General features: G+C 51.3%; 1 protein-coding gene across 4 annotated transcripts in view; it reads right to left on the bottom strand.

Annotated features, from left to right (window-relative positions):
* The window catches only part of PAPPA (pappalysin 1), a 269392-nt gene that overhangs the window by 55382 nt on the left and 187220 nt on the right, over positions 1-26790 (bottom strand). For all 4 annotated transcript variants that reach the window (XM_082402204.1, XM_082402206.1, XM_082402207.1 and 1 more), the window contains exons 16-19: positions 20051-20261; positions 19283-19454; positions 10777-10924; positions 5674-5783 (exon numbers count right to left, since the gene is read on the bottom strand). In XM_082402204.1, the coding sequence (XP_082258330.1) occupies positions 5674-5783; positions 10777-10924; positions 19283-19454; positions 20051-20261 (641 nt within the window). The remainder of the gene's footprint in view (positions 1-5673; positions 5784-10776; positions 10925-19282; positions 19455-20050; positions 20262-26790) is intronic.

Below are 26790 nucleotides of genomic sequence, written 5' to 3'. Positions count from 1 at the left end.
TTTGACCGATGGAAAGACCAAGGTTCAGAGAGGTAGAGAGGCTTTGAGACAAATGTAGTAGAGGCAGAGTGTTTAAAAGCTGAAGCCCAGGGGCTTCCCTGGTGGCGCAGTGGTTGAGAGTCTGCCTGCCAATGCAGGGGACACGGGTTCGAGCCCTGGTCTGGGAAGATCCCACATGCCGCGGAGCAACCGGGCCCGTGAGCCACAATTACTGAGCCTGCGCGTCTGGAGCCCGTGCTCCGCAACAAGAGAGGCCGCGATAGTGAGAGGCCCGCGCACCGCGATGAAGAGTGGCCCCCGCTCGCCGCAACTAGAGAAAGCCCTCACACAGAAACGAAGACCCAACACAGCCAAAAATAAATAAATAAATTTTAAAAAAAAGCTGAAGCCCAGAGAAGTCTGGCCCCAGGCAGAGCCAAAGACATGAGAAAGTATCTTAAAAGAACCCCCTCATCCTAAGGCCCGGACCTGACTCCCCTTCTGATGTCTTCTAGGATGAGCCCTCTTCTCCCCTTTATTTGTCCTTGATTTATAGGACCTTCTATGAGTGAACTATGTAATTTATTTTTGCTTTTGTTGTCTGTTATGGAGTTTCTGGCTTTCTTCTGGGTAAGCTTTTTAAAAACCTAGGCATTTTCCATTCTGTATCCCTTGTTTGAAGAACACCTACCATTTGGAGGTGCACAATTGATATTCATTGAATGAGTTCATGAACAAATGGCCAAATGAGTGAATGTCTGAGTGTGTCCAGGAGTGAACGAGGAATCGCTGGTCTCTGCGCACACCTCTCCATCTACGGGCTTCCCCTCCGGGGCACAGGACAGCTCCTTCTGCACAGTGGACAGACTGGACTTCGTATTCAATCAGAACCATTCTACCTCTGACCTTTAGACTCTCGGCAGGGTTTTCCATACTGATGCCTTTTCTTCAAGGAATGAATTTCACATCCTTTGGCTGATGTATTGCATATGTTTATTATTTATAACGTGTAAGGCAGTTTCCTTGCAGAACAGAATGCATGAGAATTAGCCCTGGGTTCTAATCCTGATTCAATCACGTGAGTTATGTGAACTGGGCAGTGACAACCTCTCAGAACCTCAGCTTCTTCATCTGTAAAATGGTGACAATACTTATCTCCTTGGAGTGTGAAGACACAATGAAGGGTATATATGGAACTGCCTCACAAACAGTGCCTACATGTCACAGAGAGTCAATAAATGGTACTTTCCCTTTCCTTTCCTTAATTCCCTCTCTTCCTCCTCCTCCCTCCTTCCCTTTCTTCTTCTCTTCTTTTCTTTCCTCCTTCCATCCCTTGCTTTTCAGGAGCTCTTTAAAAAGCCAAGATCCCAGCTACCTAGAGGCACGATAAGCCTCTGAGGTTGCGAGTGGCACTTCCTATTGGGAGGCTTTCTCGGCACCCTGAGCAGGGGGAGTGCAGGGCCGATTGGAGGTGCTCCTTAGGAGCTGATGGAAGAGAAGCTGCCCCCCTAAATTCTGGATGTCCAGCCTGGAAGAGTCTGTCTCATCCAGAGGTTGTAAGCCAACAGCTTCCGGGCTACACAACCCACAGAAATGTTTGGTTTGGCACACACAGTGCTTAACAAAAGTCAAAATTAGTTGCCAATATATAAAACATGAGAGACTTCGTATTTTAAAAACTCCAGATTTCTTGTACTCAAGAAAAAAAGGAAAATCTGGCCACACTGAACCCACATTTCCACACTGTCACACTCCGCTAGAGGCTCCCCCTTTGGCAGCCAGCGTGTGTTTTCCACAGTTGACCACAGTCTCCACCATTCCCTGCAGTCTCTCCAGCATTGAGCCTGAGGGATGTTTCCATCTATCATTGAGAGTTTGCATTGTCTTATTAGATTAGAGGAAGGTTTCTCTGTATCTCTACTGCTTTGAAAACTGCATACGTGGGAGGGGGCTTTAAAGGGGGGGAGAACTTAAAGGAAATGAAAGGACAGAGTGTTTTTCTTTATGAAGGTAAAACATATGCCTAAAAAGAATTTCATCAGATATATACTCTAAGATTCCAGTAACATGAAGTTCAAAAATAAGCAAAACCAATATCTTGGTGGTGTAGGTACTGCCTGCCATGGAGAAGGGAAGGCCTCTCTGGGGAGTTGGAAAGGTCCCCACCCTGATCTGGGTTTCACAAGTGGACACAAACATAAAATTGATCAAGCCTAATGCTTAAGATTAGCATGTGAGCTTAATCTCAACAGGAAAAACTTTAACTGCATGTGTAATATCTCATTTCTTAAGTTGGGCAGTATGCACATGGGCAGTTGTTTTATTTTCTTTAAGTCCCTCTGTGTCTGTCTGATGTATTTATAGTAAATACTACTGCTACTGCTACTGCTACTGCTACTGCTATGGGTTGGCCAAAATTTTCATTTGGGTTCTTCCATAACATCTTACGGAAAAACCCGAACAAGGTTTTTGGCCAGCCCAATCCTATGCCTCAGTGTTTAAAATACAAAATCACATGCTTGGCCTGCTTCACCCATTTATCCCACCTGTCTGGTTCCCATCGGTGTGTGAGTCTGTGACTCTTGATTTCAGTCTAGCTCTTGTTTCACAGATGGGGCAACTCTGGCACGTACAGCAAGCAGGTGGTGAACCTTGGTCACCTGACTCAGCCACCATAAACATTTAGGGAGCATCTACTGCGTGCTGGGCACTTGAGGGGTGCACCAGGGTAAATAAGGTGAGCACGGGCCCGCCTTCACGAAGGTCACCAATCCTGCACGTGACCTCAGTGTTGATATTCCACTCGTCTAGGCGGTCCTCGTTCTCGTCATACGTGCCAATACACGTAAAGTGCTTAAAACAGAGCCTGTCACGCGGTAAGTGCCGGTGGTGGGCCGCAGCGGGCTCGCGTGGGCTTACGAGAGGCAACAGTGCTGATCTCTTGCGACCTGTGTTGAGTGACAGCTACTTGGAAAACCAGAAATCTGCTTTGGTGAGAATATTTACGCCTCAGGAATTGGCAAGGGCCACAAATCAGAGGGTGTATTTTTGTGGAGGGCCAGTTGTGAATTATTTACCGGCTGGTGAGCGATCGTAAACGTTTTGCCTTTGTTATTATTGCGGTAGAGGCTGCACGGGTAGCCGGAGGAGTCAACGGCAGCATCAGACTGACCTGGGTTCAATTCCTCGTGGGCAAGTGGCTTCCATCTCTGAGATTCCATTTCCTCTACTGGAAAAATGGAGTCTAATTCCCACCTCATAGGTGTGTGTGTGTGTGTGTGTGTGTGTGTGTGTGTGTGTGTGTGTGCAAATCAAGGCTGGAAGGTGTCTGATCCAATGCCCGATTCACAGCAGGCATCCATTAAATGTCAGTTGTCATCTCTCACTCTCTTATGCTGGGGACAAATGTGACAGTAGCTGGAGCGGAACCTTGGCCCTCACCATCTACCTTGTGCTGGCGCTCCGAGGTGAACCCTCAGAAAGCAGAGGAGTGATCCAGGGCCTGCTTTGGCCTGGCAGTGCCTGCACCAGCAGCTCTGTGTCTGTAGCTCTCACCACAGAAGGGGCAAGGGTGCAGCAGAGGCCAGCTTTTCTGCCTGATTCCTGGAAATCATCAATCTCTGCCCTTCGCCCTCCTCCCTTTTTCTAGCACATTTTTTCCTCCTGGATAATGAGGCCTCCGGAGACCAGTGGAGGTCTGAACCTCGTTATGGCTCTCTGGGTAGGCCGGCATCAATAAAGGCCGGCGGACCAGGGAACTGGGTGGGGGGCTGGAGCGGGCAGGCAGCGGGTGGGCGACTGACGAGGGGGGCGCTTTGCAGACTTTCAAATCCCTGGATTTATTTCACAGTGAATTATAACTGAACTCTTTAGTGCCCGGGCCTCACAGAGGGAAGGGTGGGAATTCACCCGGGGGCACAGAGGAAAGGCCTGAGTGGGAGACGGGTCGGGGAACCCGGTGTGGGTCCCAGGCACATGCGATGTGAGCGAGGTCTCCTGTGCTCTGTGTAGAGTGTAGGTCCCTGCCTTTGCTGGGTGGAAGTCAGGGTGGAGTAGAGGGAGGGCGGGATGGAGTGCAAGGAGCTCCCGGCCAAGATCCTGGCTCTGCTTCCCGCGTGACCTGGCCCAGTCCCCTCCGTCTCTGGTCCTCAGTTTCTCCATCTGTACAATGGGGGGCGTGTACCTGATGATCTCCAACTTCCTCGAGACTCGGACATACAGCCTCTGTGCGTGCGCCTGGGCGCGTACAGCCCATCAGAGTACATGGGGTGCTTGGGGAGAATCTATCTGGGGACTCTGGGTCAGGAGTGGGGAGAGGCAGGCTGAGTGCAGGAAACAGATGAAGGGGCATGAGCTTAGGGAAGCAGGGTGGGCTCGTGGAGGTCCGGGAGAGTCAGGCCGAGAGAGAGGCAGAGACAACAGTGGGGATGGAGGGAAAGAACGTGGGCAGGAGGGAGGCAGAGCAAGGCCACAGAGGTATCGGGAGAAGGAAGAGAGAAAGAGCGTGAAAAAAGAGGCAGGAGAAGGAATGAAGTTGGAGACGGGCAGAGAGCGGTAGGGGGAGAGGAGGAGGAAGGCGGGGTGGAGAGCCCCGGGGTGCATGGGGGAGCAGGGGGGTGCTGGCCAGGTCCAGCGCCAGGTCCACAGGTGCAGGGTGCGGCGTAAGCCCTCACAGCCGTGCTCTCGGCTCATCGGGGAAACAGTGCGCCCGGTATCGGGATCTGCAGCAGGCGGGCAGACGGCAAGGCCTCCAGCGCCCCGGCAGAAAGCTGAACCCGCCCTACAGCCCTGCCTCTCTCACTTCCTCCAGCGTGAGGGGCCAGTGCCCAGAGCTGGCACATGAGGCCTGGGATCGTGCTGCCCCGGAGGACAAGAGTGGGGTCCCCACTGATCGGGTGACACCCAGGAACGTGGGAGCGGCCAGCCCCAATGTGAACACGGCCTTCCAGCCGCGGCCACAGCAGCCTGGCACCGTGGGAAGAGCAGAGCCCTTGGATGCAGGCTTGGGGTCGAGCCCTCAGCCTGGGCCATCGCCCGCTCCTGAGGTCTCAGTGTCCGCAAGGGGAGGGTGCAGACAGTGGCCCTCGCTCCACATAACCACCCTGAGAGACCAGTGGAGGTGTGAACCTCGTTCAGACCTCGTATGCTAAGCTCTGGGTGCACAAACACGGTAGGTGCTTCATACAGAATTGGTGTTACTAGTTCCCCGTATCACATATTAATTGCTTTCCACCAAATAAGCAAGGCACGAGAAAGATACCAGAAGCCTAGGCTATGGAATATCCGAGAGCTTATATTAGAGAAGCCAAGAGCACCATCCTGACAAGTGAGGACTTTCCAGTCAGGCAGACACGGGTTTGCGACCTGACTCTGCTCTTTCTACCTAGGTGTTCTTGGGGCCTCAGTTTCCTCATCTGTAAACTAGGCGCATTAGTCCTCTTACTCCTAGGCTGTTATCAGGATTCAGTGGGACAGTAAATAAAAGATCCTTAGCACAGGGCCTGTCAGAGGGAAAGTATTAAACACTTAAGGGCTGGAAAAATGATGGTGAACAAGTCTTCACTCCACAGAGCAGGTGTGGCCGTTAGATGCTTTCACGTATGTAGAGGGACTAAGGCAGGACCAGAGCGTGTTAAGTGGTCAACAAGGCCATTTCCCTCCCTGGGCCGCAGGTGGGTGGCCCCAGCCACTCACCTCCACCCGCGTGGGGTTCAGCCAGTGGGGGATGTCGCGGACGGTCACGTTCACTGGCAGGATGATGGACTCGCTGTTGTGGTCCAGGCACGAGGTGGCACACTCCGACCCTGAGGGGAAGCCGACAGTGAGGTGGTGGCTCAGCCCCCGTCCCCCGATGCCAGGGGCTGCCCCACCCCCAGAGTGGACCCTGCTGCTCCCTGGTCCCCAGTGAGTGGGGACGCCCACCCTCAAGGGCAGCGGGCAGGAGTGAACGCCCCGGCAGCGCCCCCTCTGGTCTCCCTGACCGTTCTCCTGTCTCCAGTCCAGCTGGCACGCACCACCAGGCTCAGCAGCCCTCAGCCCAGTTTGGACTCGCTCCTCCTCTGCTCAGAAACCTTTCGGAGGCTCCCCGCATCCGGGACAAAGTCCAAACCCCTTTGCTCAGCATCCATGGCCTCCCATGGTCTGGTCCACCTTATCTCCCACTAAGCGTCTTCACACCCTCCCACTAACCGGACGGCCCTTGGCTTCCCATCGGAGTCCCCCACTTCCTCGCCTCTGTACTTCTGCCCCTGTTCATACTGTCTCCTGAATCGTCCCCCCGATCTGCCTCTGCACGGTCAGATCCTGCCAGTTCTTCCAAGTCCAGTTCAAATCCTCCAAGGAGCCTGCCCTGATTTCTGCAGCTGAGGGAGGGCAGCGCTCGGCACTGAGGAATCTCGCTCCAGGGTTGGTGTTACCCCCCGTCCCTCCCTTCCCCAGTAACAGGCATGCCCTGGGAGGGCAGGGATGGGGTCGGTTCCTCTCTGAGCCTAACCCAGTGCCTGACACACAGGGTCTGCTCAGCAGGCGTCAACCAAATGAACGGTGAGCCTGTGAAGGCAGCATCAATATCTCAGCCCCACGCCTTCCCCTTCCACACAGCTTGCATTCACGCCCTCCTCTGTGCCCTCAGGACCATCCCCGCTCCTCTCCAACTAGCGTGTGACTAGTTAATGACCCTCCAGACCTCAATCCATGTGCTGCTTGCTCGGAGAAAACCTCCATTCCTGACAGGCCAAACCCTCTCACTGGCACCCATCACAGATTTGTCACACCGGCTTGGTGACTGTTGTACCAATAGCTCTCTTCCCTGCTCGGCTGTAACTCCATGAGGCCGGCACTGTCTGTGTTCCCCCTTCTATGCCCAGAACCTGGCACTGTGCATGGCGGATGGTAGGCACTCAGTTAAGTATCTGTGAAGTGAGTGAAAGGGACAAGAGTGAACGGGTGCATAGGTGGTTGAGGAAACGAAAGAGTGAATGAATGAATGGATGACTGGCACAATGAGTGAATGATGAACGAGGTCTCTCATGGTGGAGGAAGTGGGTACCTAGATGGATGAGTGAATGAATAAATGACTGAGTAAGTGGATAAAGGGATGGAAACATGAATCAGGCAGTGAGTCGGTGAAGGCGCCATGACCAGCAGGGACGGGGTTAGTACACAGAAGCCCTTGGTCCAGGGACTTCCTCAGTTGACTTTCAAGCTGTGGGTTAGCAAGATGACTGTAATTTGACTCATACATTCTCTGTCCTGACCTCACTGATTCTGAAGTCTCCTAAAAATCAAGCTCATCCTGTGGGATGTCCCCAGGACTCCAAAAAGGTGCTCATTCATATGGACAAAGAACTGATGCGTCAGAATCTGACCAGGGCCCTAAGGAGGTCATTCCCCTGCCTCAGTGCCAAGACCACCCTTGAACACTAAATGGTTTACAAGAGTCAACTCTCTTGAAAAATACCCTATGCTGTGAGCCATTCTAAAGGCTCCCTTCCAAATGTGTGTGTGTGTGTGTGTGTGTGTATACACACAGTATGTATATATGTTTATGCATACATGCAGCTATACATACATAGACACTTGTATAAGTATATATAGTTTATCCAGTGCCCTTCCTGTTGCCACCTCATCATCCTCTTCAATCTAAGCGACTCACAAAATCTGAAGAGGTAGCAAGGGTGGGGTGGCGGGTCCAGGACAATCTTTGGAACCTCTTGAATTTAAACATGGGGCCACTGAGCCCAGAAGGTGGGGATGGGGGTGTTCCCGGCCTTGCCAGTGGTTTTCACCCTGCACACCCAGTGTCATCACGTGCGTCCCAGAGGTGACAGCGTGCCGTGTGTGAAGCTCGGGTCACAGAGCTGGCGAGTAGGGGGACATGAATGAAAGCCCACGCCCCTCTGAATTGCAAGCCCAGCGGATGGATACGGTGGAGACACGGAGGGAAGAGAAAAGAAGGCAGCAGTGGAAGGGGACAGAGAGGGGTGAAGGGTCAGAAGAAAGAAAAGAAACGGGGGACACACAAAAAGACAAAAAAGACGAGTGATGAGAATAAGAGGGATGCCTAAGCAGTCAGAGAGGCTCAGTGGTGTGTGTCTGTCCCGAGATCAGCTCTGAAGATTTTAGGGAGCAAGCATGAAACAAGGCTGCGATGATAAAATCCTTTTGAAAAAAGAAGATGCAGCCTCTGACAAGTAGACAAAGGTTATTTATCCCAAAAGGGGGGAAAAAAAGATCTGGTCAACACAGGAGGCCACCGCCGCCTCACGAAGCAGTCACATCTTAATTTCTCTTTCCCCGCACCCCCCCCTCTGCACTGCCCTCCCCCGTGCCGCAGCTCTGGGCCTCAGGACCAGGCTGCTGTGTTGTGATATATGAGCCCTAATCGGCATCATTACAGAGTGGTGATCTCACCGGTCCCCGCCTCCCCTTCCCGGGAGGAGCAGGGAAGGTGGCAGCGGCCTTGGTGGCAGTAACAACTTTCTGAGGACTCCTCACTGCCACACAAGCCTCCCCAGGCTGCTGGGGGTGGCTCCAGAACGTGGCCCCCAGCCACCAGGCTGGACACATACTTCACCCCTGCCCTGCTTACGAGGCCTGTGGTCGAGTCCCTCTCCTTGGTGAGGTGGGCTCTCCCCAGGGAGGGGCTCAGCCTGCGGGAGGAGGGAGAGCAGGCTGGGGAGTGGGGGAGAGAAGCCTCTCCCCTCCCTCCTCCGGCCACCCCCCCTCAGTGCCCCAGGCCGCTTCTACTCTCTCAGCTCTCCCCATGCGCCCTCACCTGCCCACCACCCATCCCGGGTCACCGTATTCATACAACTGGCATCTGCACGGCCGTGGGAGCCATGAGGAGGGGAAGGAGATTCAGGTTCCGATGTCAGACAGACTGCTTTCCCTTTCTGCTCTGACCATGAAAAAGCTCAGCGGGTAAAGCAAACGCTACCATCACCCCCTCCCCCTACCTCTTGACCATTCTGTGGGCCAGCAGAGAGCCAGGCATTCTGGCTCATTTTCATGTGCCTGTGACAGGTACACACAATACAGGTACAAAGGGGCCACGAGGTGTGCTTGTGTATGTGTGTGCGAGCTACACGTAGGTTTATGGGTGACGAATCTGTGTGGTGTCTGGCTGAAGTGTACGTGCTAGGCATGGGCTCACCACATGATGTGTGTGTTTGCATCTGGTTGTTAAGCATTTGTGCTTGTTTATTTGTGCCTATATGAATATACGTGCTTGAATGTGTCAGTGGATGCAGACGTGCAGGAGGTCTGTTTTTCATCAGAATTTTTTCTCCCAGGGTTGCTCAAGGCCAGTCGTGAGTGTGACTGAGTATTCACGTGCATGCCCTGACTGAGTTGGGGACAGGGACCCCATCACAGACAGAAGTGTCCAGAGCCATGAACACCCCTCAGGGATAATGGAGAGGAGAAAGCCTTGGCCTTGGGATGGAACAGCCAAAGCTACTTGCCATTGCTACACCTGTTGCCCCAACTTTCTAGAAAGCTTATACTGGCAGGCCCTATAAATCCCACCTCTCTGCAACCCTCCTGGTCAGGGTCCTTTGGATCGGTGGCTCGGCAAGATCTTAAAGTACCTCTGGAATCAGCAGGGACAGCAAACATGTCCATGGGTGTTTTCTGACCCATCCTGGACTAAGAAGGAGGGTTGATCCCTACTCTAAGTTCAGGGGAAGAACCTCTGCACTTGGAGGCTACACGTTTCCATCTTTAAAAGGAAGTGGTCAGGCCCCCTCGCGCCTCTGCTCTCCAGCCATGGGCCTCCCTCCTGGACATGAAACGATAGCTCGTTTTACTAGCTGAGGAACACATTGTGTGGCTGGGAGTGAGTGTCTGCACAGATAACCTTCTGCTCCAGACACCCCTGGTGACTGTCCCATAAATCACACTGGCCATGAGAAAGGACGTCCAATTCCCTGGGCTTTTCATCATGGTCAATTAGGGAATCAGCCCAAGAGGTCAGTATCACTGCCCTCAACTGAGGTTAGACTCAATGCACACCCAGCTCCCCAGAAAGCCACGGGCCTGTGATTAATGCGTCTGTCCAGACACCTGGTTTCAACCAGGCAAACTCCTGGCATCAAACCCCAGGTTGTCTCCCTTCACTTGGCAAGCTGGCCTATCACCACGCAAATAGTATTCTGAAAACACTATTTATCCTTATTTAGGAGGCAACTGGAATGCCATGGAAAGAACTCAGGCTTTGGAGCAGGACAGGTTGCAAAGATCCCTTTGAGTCTCAATTTCCTCATCCGCTAAAGGTTATTGAGAGGATACGAGATAATGCCTCTACAGTGCTTGGTGCAGCACTGACCCACAGCCGGTACTACGAATGATCAGCATCACGTAAATGTTAAGATTAACAACAAAGCCTGCCACACTGGACCACTATTGCTTCCCTAAATAAGATGCGTGTTTTCATACCTCCCTCCCTTTGCCTCATGATTCCTTCTGCCTGGAATGCCATTTCTCGCCCCACAAGCTCTTGCAAATCCCTGTATAAGCATCCCTTCCTCTGGGAGCCTTCTGTGTCCCCGGAGGCACCGGTCAGCTGTTGTGTACTCCAGCGTAACTGTGCACGCTCACCCAACACTGCTTTGCCAACATCCGTGCCCTGAACTCTCTCTCTGGGAGGACACGGTCTGGTCTCATTCCTCTTCGTTTCCCCAGTGCCTCATGCAAGGTCTCACATAGTACAGCTGCCCAACTCCTTGGCAAGGCGTGAGCCCCGAGCTCCTGGAAGGATGCGCCCTCCCACTGCTCACCCCGACACGCCCGTCGTACCGATGCCGTAGCCTTCAGGGCACTGCAGCTTGAGGTTGCTGTTGAGCTGGTCCGGGGCTGAGCACTGGCCTTGCATCTCCTGGCAGACGTGGAAGGAGCCGCTCCAGGTGCCATCCTTCCGGCAGTGGATGACGTTGCTCCCGCGCCCCTGAACGCCACAGAAGCACAGTCAGGACCAAGAGAGACCCCACCCTCCACAGAAGAAGCCTCTGAGTGTTGCATCTCCCCAGAGCTCTGAAAATGTTAAAAAAACAAGTTCTTAACAGTGGTGGAAACCCAACTGCCCTCAGACAGAGGAACTGTAATATCTCCATTTTACAGACAGGGAAACTGAGGACTCAGTGTGGGAACAGACTTGCTCAAAGCATCCTGGAGAGTTTAACTCCCAGGTTTCCTAAGTCTTAGTAGTGCTCTTTCGGAGATTTCAATCGGAGAAATTTGTTCTGCCTGTTTGGTTTTTTCTAACTGAGAAGGTGGGGCCCACGTGCACCCCCAACGTGTACTGTGAGTAAACATGGGTCCTGGAGCTGTCTGGAAGGAGACAGGCATACACCAAGGCTCGTTTCCTCTCAATCGATGAGAAAGCGTCCCAGGCCAGGGCTCTGCCATGTGCTAAGCAGGCAACCTTGGCTCCGCTGAGGAGCTTTCTCTTCCAGGGCTTCCCTCCTCTCCTTCCCCTTCCCTTCCTTCTTTCTGCTCCATTCCATTCCAGCAGTAATGGCACCGAGAGGGTGGTGGGGGGATACTTCCATCTGTGCCCTCCCCCCTGAGTCTTTAAAATAGGCAACGTTTCCCATTTCTCAATCTTCTGCAAAGTCACGGGCAAATGCAGCCTGCAGACGTGGTCCTTCCTCCAAACCGCTTTGCACGTCTAAGATTCTAACGGGAGGTGTCCAGCTTTGTCGAAATTTCAGAACCACCCTTAAATCCAAAGATTGTTTCTTAGTGCCCACTATGGGTTCAGGACCGTGGGATCGTGAGATGAAGTGAGCCAGTGTGAGCCCCAGGAAGCTGGGAGGGAAGACAGTCCCGTGAACCGCCAGCCACGCCAGCGTGATCGTGCTCAGTGACTGCGCTGTGTGCACCTGGCGAGAATAACCAGATGTGAGGGGAAATCTGGGAAGGCCTCTGAGACGAGGTGACATACGGAAAAGAGTTTTCAAGATTCTCTGTGGAATCAGGCAGAACAGGGAGGGAAGGACATCTGTGGAAGGCCAAAGGGTAGGTGCAAGTTCGGGAGGGAGGGAGTCGGGGAGGATGAGCTGGTACGGCAGGTAAGGTGTGGAGCCTTAAACAGCCACTTATGGAGTCTGGACTCTACCCCTGGGAATTGAGAACCACGGGTAGTCTCTGCACAGTGGGGCCTCTTGTGTGAGAACAAGCTGTATATCGTCTCCCTCTTTCACATTTAGGATGAGAAGAGAAACTCTACATGAGGCCAGAGCAGCTGACCACGCTCCACCAATGAAAATGTCTGCAGAATGGCTCCCATGCCCTTCAGCTGCCACTCAAGCCCCTGCGTCTGGCCTCCAGAGCCCTCAGAGCCTTAACTCTGCCTGATCCTCCAGCTCCCTGCTCCCCACGGCACTACCGCTAACCTTGAACTCCATCAATTGCCTGCATTCTTGAATGCACCACGTGAGGTGTCACACAGCCGTGCTTCTCCTTCTGTCTGCTCTGTCCCTCTCCCCTGCCCTCTTGCCCAAACACTGGCACAGACCTTTTCTGGCACAAGCCACCCTGTCCTAATGCCACCCCGGTCCTGCAGAGAACACTACCTGAAGGTCTGTGACACCCACTGCCTCTTTATCATCTGCTCCCTCCTAGACGATGAGCTCCTTAGTCATCCCTGCGTCCCCAGGGCCTTCCACAACACTTAACAGGTCCTGGCCTTTGGTCCATTCATTCGTCACTCAGTATTTTTGTTCACTCAAGAACTGTTTAACAAAATATGGAGTCAACAGGTGACAGTTACGGAAGGAATTTGTTTAAAACACAAGAAGAGAAATGAATGCATGAATCAAGAAATGAGTAAATGAAGAAATGAATGAATACGGGAATAAATGAATGAGTGCACACATGAGAAAATACACTCTTGGAAAGGGCTGATGCAGGCTGAAGCTCCCGTGTCTGACAAAACAGCTGCAAGGAGGGGATTTACAGAGAAAGGGGGCCCCTCTCTGGGCCTCACGTGGACCAGCATGAGGAGGGTCCAGTTGTGGTGGAAGCCTCTGTGGCCACGGAGAAGGGTGGCCCATCCCGAGCACGCAGCTGTGGGATGATTGCTGAGTCCACCCAGAGGTTCCATGTGAGCTCAGGGAAAGTGTAGGCAGCTTCATGTGGCTTCAGAGAACCCCAACTCTCCCTCCCAGAGCCCCAGGCCCCGTGATTCTGCTGGGCCCTCATGGGAGTAGGAAACTGACCCCAATTTCCTGGAGCCTTGGCCTGGGCCTATGATGCATTTGGCCTCCAGCCCCTGAAGGGCTGCAGACCTCAGCACTATGTGGGCCAGAGCTGGCTGGAGAGCTCGGTTTGCAACAGAGAATGTATTAGAACTGACTGGAATCTGCTCAGGGAATTTCAGACTGGGGAGGCTCGACTATAGAAGGTGGGAGCGTAAAGGTATTGGTCTTGCTACCTCTCGACTCTCTCCCTCCTGCCCAGTTCATCGGACACTTTCTGCTGCTGACTAAATCGGCGTTACAGGGGACGGAATCCTTCTGGACTGGACTTTCAGACAAGGCTTACTTGAGGGCTGGCAGTCCAGGGCGGGCTTCTACAGTGGAACCCAGATGACGTGTCCAGCCCCATCTCTTGCTACACACATGTCCTTCCTGCTAGTCTGTGGTCACCTGTCTCTCCTGCACACTTCTCTTGCTTCCCACCACCATACCTTTGCCCCTACTGTGCTCTATGCACAGCAGACCTTCTGGAGCCTCTCCCGATTTTCGAATCCTCCTTTGGGAATAGATTTTGGTGCACTCAGGGCTGCCTACCACCTGGTGCAGACCCTCAGAGTAGATCCATGACGCTGAATCTAGTTTGATCAGAGATGACCTGACATTGAGGGTCCAATCTGGGAAGACCAGAGACCACGGAGCAGGGGACCCACTGTGTGTACTTGGCTCCAAGTGCACAGTGCTGCACGCCAGGGTGAAAATTCTCACCAGGGGGCTGAGCATCCCTCAGCAAAGCATTTTGCCTCTCTGTGCCCGTGCATCCATCTGTAAAAAAGCATACTGTGCTCTCTCGACCCCTCTTTAGCTACACAGGTCCACAAACAGCTGAAGGCATACAACATAGTATCAAATACCTATTATGTGCCAAGTGTTCTACGCACATTTAAAAATGCTTTTAACAATGTACTTAGTGTAGAAATTATGTCCCTTTTACAGATTTGGAAACTGAGGCTCAGCTAGGAAGTGAAAGATGAGTTTTTAAATGATATTGGTGTAATGGTTAAGAGTATGGACTTAAGCCAGCTGCCCAGGTTCAAATCCCATCTCTGCAACTTTCCCACTGTGTAGACTTGGGGAAGCTCCTTAACTTCTCTCTGCCTCAGTTTCCTCAACTGTTAAATAAGCCTGCAGTTCACGGCCTGAGAAAGTCACCACGAGGATTAAGTGAGTTAGGTTACGTGAAGCAGTTAGAGCTTAACACACACGTCAAGCTCTCTAGGGGTTAGCTGAGCTCTTTAACCACCCTGTTGCACTGTCTCTAAGGGAACTTCAGAATCAGCCCAAGCATCACCCACGTTTTAGAAACGGCAGCCACCAAAATAGGGAGGCAGCAGGCCCAAGTCACGGAGGTCATCGGGGCCAGAGCCAGACCTCTTCCTGTAAGCCTCTGAGCTTTACTACAATGCAGGGGAGGGGAGGTGGGGAGGAGAGGCTGGGGGATGAGTGGAGAGGGAGACCTAGACTTTTTCTACTTAGCAGAAATGAAAATAAACAAAATAATGGCAGAGAGAAACATGGCAACGTCAGAGCAAGGCAGAACCGCAAGGTGCAGTGCAGGATATAAACAGTTAAGCTTTGGAGGCAGCCTGACCTAACAACTGGGGTCTCAGTTCTACCTGGACTTCCTAGTTGTATAAGGTGGGCAAGCCACTGTACCTCACTGAACCACATCTTCCTCATCTTCAAAATGGGACATTAATGCCAGATGCTGTGGGGCTTAAATGAAGTAGTCTGTGTAAAGCACTGAGCCCAGACTGAAATGTAGTAAATGCTCAATAAATCACAGCTGCTGTTCACTCTTTGCCTACGTGTCCAGTCAATGGCCTTACATGCATTTTGCTTCCTCCCAGTGAGATACAGGGGTGACGCGCAGCTCCAGGAGTAAGGATGGGCAGAAAATGTGGCTTGTGCAATGACTTGGTTAGGAGATCTGAGACTCTGTGTCAGATCTTTCTCTGCTGGTATCAGTAACTTGCTGTGTGACTTGAGGTACGTTGCTTCCCCTCTCTGGGCTCCAGTGGTCCCATCTATAAGGTAAGTGGGTTGCAGTAGAAAAATCTCTTGAGGTCTGGCCCACCTCCAACATCACATGGGCCTGGGATGTCTCTGACTTCCTCTAGGAAGCCCTGCGTTCTCGGGCAAGCATGTGACAACCCTGAAACTAGAAGCTGCCCCTGCTCCGGGAGGCATTATACATATGAGAGCTGTGCTGTGTCCAGAGCAGACCCAGAAAGGCAGGGCCAGCTGCACACACCACTAGTGGCAGAAAGGCTTTTACATCCTTCCTCTGTGATCCGTGCAAAGAACTGGGTGCATTCCTGGCTCCACTCCCACCCGTCCTCTCTGGCTCCCGCTGCGTTGCTGAAGTCCACCGCTGAGTGCATTACTTCCTTCCGAAAGCACCTTCAGCTTCTTCCTCTCCTGCTGCAGCCCCTGTGCATGCATCTCCCACAGACCCTGCCCCCATCCCAAGACAGCCCACTCCCCTCATCACCTACAAAGCCCCCCACGGCGCTTCTCACTGTGCTATCACCTCGGGCAGCTCAGGAACATCTGAGTTGGATTAAATGCTGAGACAATTAGCACTTCTCCCCAGTCGCCTGGAGATGGAATCCCTGTCCTTTGCCACTCGCCTGCCCTGGAAATGTCTGGAGACAGTGGGAAAAGCAGGGCCCTGGAGCCAGTCATCACCACCTACTAACTCATAACCGTGGGCAAGAGCTTGGCTTCACAAGCTTTCTTCCCTTATCTGCAAAATGGGCATATTGCTTCTTTTTTCAGAAGTTTATTATGAGGTGTCAAAGTGAGGGAAAATCCGTGGCTTCAGTTTGGCAGTCAGGAAATACTTAAAAAAAAATTTTTTAAAAGCTGTTATTGTTAAGGTTCTCTGTCTTGGTTTACAGGGATAATAACACTATAAATTCTAGAGCTGAACTGTTCAATATGGTAGCCACTATACAAGTGTGGCGGTTTACATTTAAATTTGAATGATTTAAAATTAAGTAAAATGTAATATTTAGCTGTTCAGTCACTTAGCCGTGTTTCAAGCGGTCCATAGCCACACATGGCTGGAGCCCACCATACTGCACAGCGCAAACATGGAACATTTCCATCACGGCAGAAGGTTCTACGGGGCAGTGTTCATCTAGAGAGTCTATATATTCTACAGGTTTATGTGAGCAAGAGGTCAGGTTCCTATAGTTCCTATTGGTCTCCCCAACCTAAATCCTGGCCTCATGAATGATGGTTGACTTTCTGGGGCTAGCTACCGACAGAGGGCTAACTTTCAAGCCATTGCCTTTGTTTCCAGGTTCTGTAAGAGCCCACGTGGCACATCATGAGGCATGTGGCATCTCTCCACTAGAAGTGACCTGAAAGGCAGGCTAGTTCACTTGTGCCTTCCCCAAGGCTGCCATGCATGGTGGCATAGGTTGTACACTCTACAATTCCAGTTACTCATAGACATGCCTTACGTTCATTACCTCATTTAACCCTCACAAATAAACTGTTAAGGTAGGTAGCATTATTTCCCCTCCCCCATTTTATGAATGAGGAAACTGAAGCTTGAAGAGTTAAACAACTTGCCCAAGTCCTCCAGCTAGTAAGTGGTGAAGCCAGGACCAGATCCAGCATCATACTGGCTCCCAAGGAATGAATGAAGTCGAGGTTTGATTTGCTAATTTGCTCTTAGGGGCAGTGGGAAGGAGTACGTGAACCTCCCCTGCAACAGCCCCTGCCCTCCCTCGCCAGGATCTGGAACTTGTTTGGAAAGCAGAGAATTCTCGCTCCACACAAGCTGTTCGATTCAAGATACTCTGTGCCGTACGTTTCAGCTGTGCTTACAGGCAGCAAGAGGGGATCTGAGGTGAATACTAGATTTGGCTCTCAGGCCCCTGGTCTGAGGGTAGAGGAAATTCATTTGCAGTACAAACTAGAAACGTCAATTGTATTAGGAGCCCATTTGGCATGCGTTCCCTCATTCTTTTAGCCGGCAAGCCATACCCTGCTCCTTTGTGTCTGGCCTCTCTGCCAGTTGCCAAACAGAACTGCTTGAGTCGTCTGATAAATTTACATTTTCCTCTCCTTTAAATACAAACTGGCCATGAAAGGTACTTGGCAGGCCGCAGGCAGACTGGGTTTCGGTTTGATAACGTGACCACGGCCAGAATATTATTCGGCTCAGCAGTTCTGGTAACTGTTAGCAACAGTTTTATGTAAGGGAACGAGAGGGAAGTTGATCGGCTGCGTGAGGCCATGGTAATCTCTGGCCTTTGCTTGTTCTCGGCACTGGCTTCTGCTTCCCTGGCAGCCGGGGATGGGAAGGACTCGGGTACACAGACATCCCTGAGTTTTTCAGGTAGTGCCTATTGGATTCGGTCTGTCCACAGCTGGGGGGGGACCTGGGTTCCGATTCTGACTCAGCCGACACCAGCTATGTCACCCTGGGTGGGTGAGTGACTCTCTCATCTGGAGAACGAGGAGACTGGCCCGCATGCTCACGGCAGCTCTTTCTCAAGCCCCGTCACTTCCTGAGCACCTATTACGTGCCTGGCACTGTCCCAAGTGCTGAAAACACAGGGAAGATGAAAGCTGTGGTCAGGCATTTCAGAACCTGGCGGGGGGGGAATGTGAAATGAATTACAATGCAGTGTGGTCGATGCTGTGAATGGGGGGGACCCCTAGGAGGGGCATGGAGCCCACAGTGGAAAGGTCAGGAAAAGGTCCTTGGAAGGAGGGCTACCTGGGCTGAATTGTGAAGGATGGTTAGGAGTGAGGTGGCTGGATAAGGTGACAGGGGCTTTTTCACAGAGAACGCCCAGGTGAAGGGGAGATCCCTCTTACTGCTGATGGGGGAGACGTCCTGAACGCACAGGTGGGATTTATCCTAAGGGAGATGGGGGTCGCTGGTTCACAAAGGGCTTTGAGCGGGGGAACTGTTATGATCACATCTGTGCTCTCAACAAACCACTCTGGCTGAAATGCGAACAATACACTGGAGAGAGGCAAGGAGAAAGCAGGGAGATGGTCAGGAAGCTGCATGGCGGCCCGGGAGAGCGATACTGGTGGCCTGAGTCAGGGTGGTGGCACTGGAGACACGTGAGAACAGTTCAGGAGCTGACAGAGAGAGAGAGGACGGGTAGGACTTGGTGGCCACTTGGATGTGGGAGCGGGAGTGAGAGGGGTTGAGGATGTTGCTTTGACAGTGTCTGGTGTTTGGTAGATGCTAATAAAGACTAAGGACTGACAGGGGGAGAAACTTGCACTGGGGCCCAGTTGGCTGAACCCTGGCCTTGCACACCTGTGAGTCATGGGGCTTGAGGTGTCAACCCTAAACGGTTGGTTCTCTCAGGGGTGGAGCTCCTTGTGGACTTAAGTCTTCTTTGGAGCCAGCTGGCTCCTCATTCTCTTTCCCATTCTTGATTCCCTACCCGTCTTAGTGGGCGGAGGTGGGGGAGTATGTGTCAGGAGGAAGGAAAACGCAGTCACAGAAGTCCTTCCGCAGGGCCGGCAGGAGTGCTGGACTCTGTCTCAGTTACATGTGGATTGAGATAAAATTCCATCTCCCTCTGTCCTTCCTTCTTCCACAGTATCCTCAAAACTGTCCATCTAGTCTAAATATGGTTCCCTTTCTCTTTATGCTTGAGGAGCCAATTGACGTCTCAAGATAGTGAAAGTCATGATTTTAAGTATTTCAGGGACCAACATAAGTGGTGATGGTTGGCAAAACAGCCTTGGTCACTCCTTAACTCGGATCGACTTCATACACTGGGATTCCACACATGATTTCTTTCACAGGCGTTCAGAGCTAAGAATCTCTGAACCAGTAAAAGGCAGTGATACAGGTAGGACAACACGGCTCAGAGAGATTACAAAGAAAGATGGCGAGAACCCAGCTCCTTACGTCTGCATTGCTGACGTTGCTATTACACACTCCAGGCATCCGCAGAGAGTCTCCTAGCGGGCGTGGTTCTTAAAACACTGGCCGGTCTTTGGTAAGCAGAGAGGAGCGGGACCTAAGTATAGACCTCAAGTTCAAGGAGTCTCACCTGGGTGGCATCGCTGTCTTCACACTTGACCCTGCACTCGCTGTTGAACTGGAAGCCGTCCGTGCACTGGTACAGCCCGTGGAACTTCGGTGGAGGAGGGTCACACGTCACAGGGACACAAGCCCCCTCCTGCCAGCTGCCGTCTTGGGTGCACTGGGTCTTGAAGGCCCGTCTTCAAGGAAGAGATAAAAGAAGAGACATCTCAAGGACCCGAAGGCTGGAGCCACGCTCTGCACCCACGTCTCTCTGGAGCCGGCTGGCCTCACGTCTCCCTTTCCCCTTCCTGATTCCCTGCCTGCCCTGTCGGGTGGTAGGGGTTAAGGTAAACGTTCCTTTCTCAGGGCCAAGCAAGAGTTACCTGTGGACTGAAATAAAATTCAAGCCCTGCTGGCCCATCTCCTCTGATGGATCCTGGCGCAAGGATGGTATCAATACCCACCATTTACTATACACCAGGCGCTTTGCAAGCACTTTACATATACATCCTCGTTCATTTTTCACAGCAGTCTTGTGTGGTAACTGTTACTATCATCCCCATCTTATTGCTGAAAAATAGAGGCCCAGAGAAGTGAAGTCACTTGCCTGAGGGCACACAGCCAGCAGGCAGTTGTTAACAATATCCTTCTAGATTCCAGCCGCCAAAGAGAATGGGAGGAATGGTGGGTATTGTCTCTAGCAGAGAAGTGAGCACTTCCTTCTAACCAGACAGCCAGACCTGGCTCTCCTCCCCCCAGGCACCTGTGAGTTTGCCTTTGCAGCCCCACTTACTTCTTTGACTTCCGGGAGGAGCCGGGCACGTGGTATCCGGGTCTGCACTTGTACTTGCAGAAAGAGCCCACCTTGTGCTTGTTCTCCCGGCAGCGGGCCGTCTGGAGGTCTGCGTTGGGCACCGGGGGTGGAGCCAGGCACAGGAGCTCGCACAGGGCCTCTGGGAAGGACCACAGCCCGTCCTCCATGCAGGTCAGGAGACTGTTGTTGCCTGGAGGACACAGGCAGGCAGGGTTAGCGGGGGGTGGGTGGGGTCGGGATGGGGAGGGTGGTCTCTGATAGCCCAATTCAAGCACTGCCTGGACTGAAGCCAACGTGAAGAACCAGAGGATCTCTCACATATAATTCCAGAACCTTCCACTTACAACTGAGGAACCTAGGGAGAGAAAGAGCTGCCACAAAAAACAAAGGAGATGTAACTCGGGGAGTGACGTACCCCATGTCTACAGTGAATTAAAATTCAAGGCTCCTGACTCTTGATTCTGAAACCTCTTATACTGCATAGAAAAGAGAACTCCATAATCCTTCAATCCATCCTCCCTCCTTTGCCATGGACATTCGAGCCCAGAGATGAAGGCACTTGCCCTCTCATAATTGGCAGAGCAAGCTCCTATCAGAATCATCTCCGACCTCTGGGATCAGTGTGCTGTGTGACCTCTAGCTGCCACTCCCTCTCTGAGCCGTGTACCCCTGTATTTGCCCTAGCCCCCCTTATGCCTGGAAGTGAGAGCGTTGTGGTATCTGGAGGTTTGATCTTCTTTTCAGGCCCCACTATTCGGTGAAGCTTTGCCAAAGCGGCTGAGAAATGAGCACGTCCCCCATAGCCCGTGCCAGCTCCAACAGACGTGCTGATTGCCATCGGGAAGCCGGCCTGATGGGGAACGTTACACATGAAAGTAAAACACGGGGACTCAGGCTTTTCACTGCCAGGTCATATATTATCGATGCACAGCCTGCCCCAAACCTCCCCAAGACAATTAGAGACGGACCTGAAACTTGGATCTCTCAACCAAACTCTCCTCTTCCCCGTTATTCTTGAAAGGTGTTGACAACTAGGACTGGAATCACATGGGAGGCTCCGGGATTGGGAAGTTGGAGGGGTGACTGGGATGAAACTGACATTTACTGATCGTTTACGACGTACTGAGTACTTCTGCTACGTGATCTCGTTTATTCTCACCACGGTGCTCTTGGTAGGATGACTCCCACTTGGAAACAGAGACTTAAGAGAGACAAGTGACTTGACCAAGTTCTCCTGGTTAGTAAAAGACAAAAGTGGGGTTTAAAGCTGATTCTGTGGTTTTTAATGGCAAGTTGGCTATACTTGCTCAGCAGAGCTCTCAGGATCTATTCTGAGAGAGCCAAGCCCCAAGTCTCCCATCTACAGAGAGAAAGCAATTGCTCCTGCCTTTCAGGGTGATGAGAAGATAAGATGAAACAACATTTATGAACTGTGCTGTCAAATTCCTTATTTGCTTCTTCTCTCCCGCCTTCCCTTCCTTCTTTTTTTCCTCACCTCCTCCCTCTCTCCCTCCTAACCTTTGCCTTCAGTAGCAGACCTGAAAGGACCACAGGGGTTGCATGGAAGCCTTCATTCATTCAACAAGCATCTATTTAGTGCCTACTATGTGCCAGCTACTCTTGTCTACGTTGGGACAGCGCAGTGAACAAAACAAAACCCAAACCCTGCCCTCTTGGAGCTTATGTTCTAGTGGAATAGGGAGGAATGCATAAAAATATCCTAAAAAAGCAAACTACTTAGTAGGCTAGAAGGTGGGAAGTACTATGGAGAGAAATAAAGCATGAAAAAGAAGAAAGGTGGGAGGGCATGTAGGCTCCTCTGTTGCTTCTCTCCCCGTTCACTTTCTTCTTTCTCCTCCTGTGTCTGTGTCATCTGGGGAGTACAAGACAGTCTAGGGTCTGCAAGCCCCACAGAGGATTCCACGTTGATAAACTGTGACACCGCAAACTACAGATATTTCTACATCAAGTAAAAAGAAAAAAGGGTGTGGAAGGATGACTCATTTGGCTTCCACAGAAGCAGAGAGGGCTCCAGAATACCAGAGACCATAAACTGCTTTTTCGCTTGGCCCTTGTGACGGGGGCAGTGTTTGGGGGAGCCCCGGCTTAGCAAGCACTTAGTGGGGAGGGGAGTGACAAAAGATAAGGGAAGCACACACCCTCTCTAAATTTCCCAAGAAGGATAAAATACCTCTGGAAAAAGGGTTGAGGTGCTTTAAAAGTACACCCTACCAGCTATGCAAATCATAGATCTCGAAGTGGAAGTCATGGTTCCTTTGTGGCAAACTAACATAAAAATCGCAAAATGTTAATCAAGAAAGAAAATGCAAACCAGAAATGTACATTCTGCGAGAGGGTAAATAGGAGTTAGCCGTGCACCACAGTCAAAAGAAGAAGCACGCTAAAGCAGGAACCGGTGATTCAGGACCATGGACATGCCCCACCTCACAGCAAGCACTGAACTGTGCAGAATCAGCATTTCCACGCCCTAGCTGTGGCCGCCACCCTGCAGCCGCCCTGGGGCTTTGAAGAAAGTAGGGTAGGACACCGCTGTCCATGCCCTGCCCTCGTCCCCTTGGCTCTGACCTCTATACACTGAAGGATGCCTACCGCACCTGCAGCCATCTGTCACTGGAGGCCTTTTGTTCTGACCAGGCAGGCTCTGCTGCACACAGGGCAAGCTCACAGCACTGAGGTGTCAGTGCTCCTGGAAGCAGCACTCAACCAGGGAAGGAGCTGCGGCATTAACAAGACAGTTTCCAGAGGAATGTTCTACCCTGTCTCCCACTCTTCCCCGGCGGGACTAAGCTCCAGCTGCCCACAGAGGTAACGGGCTTTAGAAGAGATTCTGACGCTTCTATCATTTCCATGCCTCCTTTTCTCATTCCTCTCCCTGTGTTTCCTGGGAGAACATGACTCAGGACACGAGGTGAAGGCATTTCTGAGCCTGGAATCCCGGGTTGAGGGGAAGAGTGCCGATGTCAGAGACGGTGTCAGAAAGTTATGTGACCCTGTACTTTTGTTTGTTCATCTTTTAAAGTCAGGAAAATGAATCTTGCTCAGCCTGTCTACAGGCTAAGGAAATTTCAATCTCTAGTGAGTATTAAAATAATTATAAATGTACTGTCAAAAGAAATATATCTTTTTTTATTATTGTATTTTGAAGAGTATCTAGAAGACCACATTTCTTTGAGAGTGCCTTTAAGATTGAAATTAACTTAGAGTAGAATACAAGGAGGGAAATGCCAGGAGACCTATGTCTGGTTTTCTTATTGCCTTGTATACGGTGTTGGCATTGCCCACATCCTAAGGTCTGGGACTTGGTCTTGTTCATTCTTTTATTCCCAGAACCTACCCTGTGGCAAGCACATAGGAAGCCCTCAGTATCCATTTGTTAAATGCGTGGAGTATTATGAATCTACGTGTGACCTTGAACAAGTCACCTAACCTCTCTGTCCCTAAACCAAAGCCGTCTTTAAGTTCTTGCCCAGCTCTAATATTTTAGGATGTGGAAGGATATTGGCCACTGTATTAAGAAAACAAAAATGCAGCTAGCTGGACCAGGATAAGGACAAACCAGCACTCAGGAGGTTGCATTAACCAAAGGTAGAACTGGGAGGAGATTCAGCTTCTTTGCTCCTGTTAAGAAACAGATCTTGACAGAAGTGACAGCTCAAGAAGAAGAAGAAGAACAAGGAAGACAAATACAGAAGAGGCCTCACCCAGTGCTAGGGCTGCATAAAGTCAGGGAGAAGCTGAGGCAGGAGAAATGGAGGTACCAAGAGAAGCATGCAATCATCTGCCGATTTTAGTCCTGAAAGCACATTTCTAGGCTCCTAGAATCCCAAGGAGTTAAAGAGAAAATCTGAGCTGGGCTTGGCAGTCCCAGAAAGCATCATTTGCTCAGTAAAACTGGGCTCTCTCAGCTCCAGCCTGGGTGAGTCAGATTACATTTTGATTATTTAATTGTCCATTTCCCCCCCTTAAATGTCTGAAAGGAATTCTACCAATAGCTGTCTGTAATTGAGTCTATGAGGCAGGCCTAGGAAGAATTACTGGCGCCATCTCCTTGATCCTCCTAATAACCCGATTTGTCATTAATCCCATTTTGTAGGTGAGAAAAGTGAGTCCCTGAGTGGGAAAGTGAGCTGCTCAAACTACAGCTGGGGCTCACTCCAGGTCTGTCTGACTCCTGCGTGCTCTCTTGGCCCCGCTACAGAGCTTGCACCCAAGAGCATGGCCAAAGAGGAACTGCTGCCTAGAGAAAACCTCATGGAATCAGGAATGTGGACGAGTGGAGTATCCCAAAATCAAAACCAGTCACAGAGTAAGATTTCACCACTCCCTCCCCTTCCTCGCTGTCCAGAACAGTGTCTCTCACTTCCAAATTTCTTTACCAAGAGGCCCCGTATGTTAGACACAAAGAAAAAGAATGTGCTAAGATGCAGTCACAGACAGGGGTAATTGATGGAGAATGTCCTAAGAAGAGGGAGCAAAGAGGCTGGAATGTTGGACACTTGCCATATAGGAGGGGCTGGGGAATGCAAAAGTGGGATTATTTCACCAGGTTGCTCGGAACAGCGCCCCTAGCAAGAGGGCACCATTTGTAGGGTCAGGACCCCTGGGTGACCTTCTGGCCCCAGTGCTGATGGTAAGTCATACGTGACCTTGCATACATGCCTTCCTCTCTTGGACCTCAGGTTCTGCACTGCACAGTGAAATGATTAGCCTTGGTGACCTCTAGGCTTCTCCCAGCTCTGCCCTCTGTTTCAGGGTTTGATGGGAGTTCTGGGTTGAGGGGCATGGTTTAGAAAAGGCCAAAGAGATTCTGGGGCAGCAGCTAAGAGCCCTGAAGTAAGACTAGGCTTGACTCCTGAAGCTTGAGCGACCATTCAGCGTGGAGTGGGGGTGAGGGAGTGAGGGAGACGGGAAGAATTATCTAAGACATAAAACTGCTGCTTGGCCTGTACTCTTATCACTGGTCATATCTAAAGGCGGCTTCGTAAGCAGCTGTGTGATCTTGAACAAGTTTCTTCTCCACAGTGCTCCTCAGGTCCCCAGGAAGGATTTGAGTAGTGCTTTATCATTAGCACCTAGTGGTGGTCTGGACCCAGGGACATCCCAGACCCTGTTATCTCCAAAGTAGGAGAATGATAAGAGGAAGAAAGCAGCATTCTCTTAGGAGTGGTATGAGAATTCCTCTTTGGGGGTGACCCCTGTTTTTATGAGGAAGATGCCCTGATGAGACCCTTGGGATAAAGCGGAATCCTCCAGGGCTGGCTATCTGCTTCTGAGAAAGATGAAAGGGTCTCTGCCTGAGAGAGGATGTGAAATTCCTAGAGGAAGGGAGGTCAGGACAGGATTCTGAGGGAGAGGGTAAGGGGTGAGGAAGAGAGCGGAGGTTGGGCGGGAACCTGGACACTGCAGGTTGTGGGCACACACCTCACGTCCCTATCTTCAGGAGAGTCTAAGAAATCAGAAGATGCTCGATGGTATTAGGTATCTTCGGGAAACTAGTGAATAGACTGAGTTGAAATCTGAGGTTAGACAGAAGTAGACAGTGGGCCTTTTAGAAAGATTTTTTTTTTTTTTGGCTGTGTCACGCGTCATGCGGGATCTTAGTTCCCCCACCAGGGATCGAACGCACGTCCCCTGCAGTGGAAGCGTGGAGTCTTAACTACTGGACCGCCAGGGAAGTCCCTAGAAAGATTTCTGTAGGATGAGCACATGCTTGCTTCAGAAGCCCCACTCCAGAGTTGATATCCAGGGCACCCCACATGGTCGAGGTGAGGCTGACGAGGTCATGGAAGTAACGTTGCAATTTTAGCCATTTAATTAAACATTTATGATTTTGATTTTGAAGTTATTTTTTTTTTAACTTGAGAGTATTTTTTCCCGCGTGCACGTCTGCAGGTTTGGTCTGTGCTTTTAGTGGTCATTTGATAAAGGACCTTGGCGGGAGTGACTCTAGGGCTGTGAGTTCGCAGGGTATTTTGCGTACACCTGGATTCTAAGGGGGCAAGTGAGTTTGTGGTGCTACCCTCATTATACCAGTTTTAGGGCCACACTCAGTGCTTCTCCTGGGTGGTGGCTGTTCGCCTGAGGACACTAACCTCCAGGTCCTGAGAGGAGCACGGAGGATGGACCGCGTCTCCACAGCTCCCAGGACTAAGGCCTCCGTGGGACAAAGAGTTCAGGGGCCGAGAGAGTAGCCACTGCCGGGATTCTCATAAGGGTGCCCCTTGGAGATGAGTATTTACGAAGCACTTTCTCTGGCCCTGGCATTTTGTACACACCATTTGTTGTTTAATTCTCAACATGACACTTCAACGTGGTTGCTCCTACAGCCATCTTACAAGTGAGAGTCTTGAGGCTCAAGGATGTGAAATTGCTTTCCTAAGATCAAACAGTTGGGGCAGAACCAGGAGTGGAATCCCAGTCTGTCTGACGAAAGCTCACATTCTTTTTGCTTAAATCACGCTGCAGGGAAAGGAAAAACGAAGGGAGGAAAGGGAAGCAAACAAGAAATGTGGTAAAATTTTGTTTTGATCACCTCTTTATCTTCTGGCTTAAGAAGCATCATTAACAAGCTCAAGAGAGAGGTAAAGGGACCTCTGCCCAGTTTTTGCTGCCAGAAGATCCAAGCCAAAGCATCAAACCTGGAATCTGAGCATCAGATGATGCTGAGAACCAAGGGCATGGTATGCCAGTGGGTCCTG

This window comes from Balaenoptera borealis (genome assembly GCF_965194805.1).
Source record: "Balaenoptera borealis genome assembly, chromosome: 8".
NCBI lineage: Eukaryota > Metazoa > Chordata > Mammalia > Artiodactyla > Balaenopteridae > Balaenoptera > Balaenoptera borealis.
This window is presented reverse-complemented; position numbering and strand designations above follow the sequence as displayed.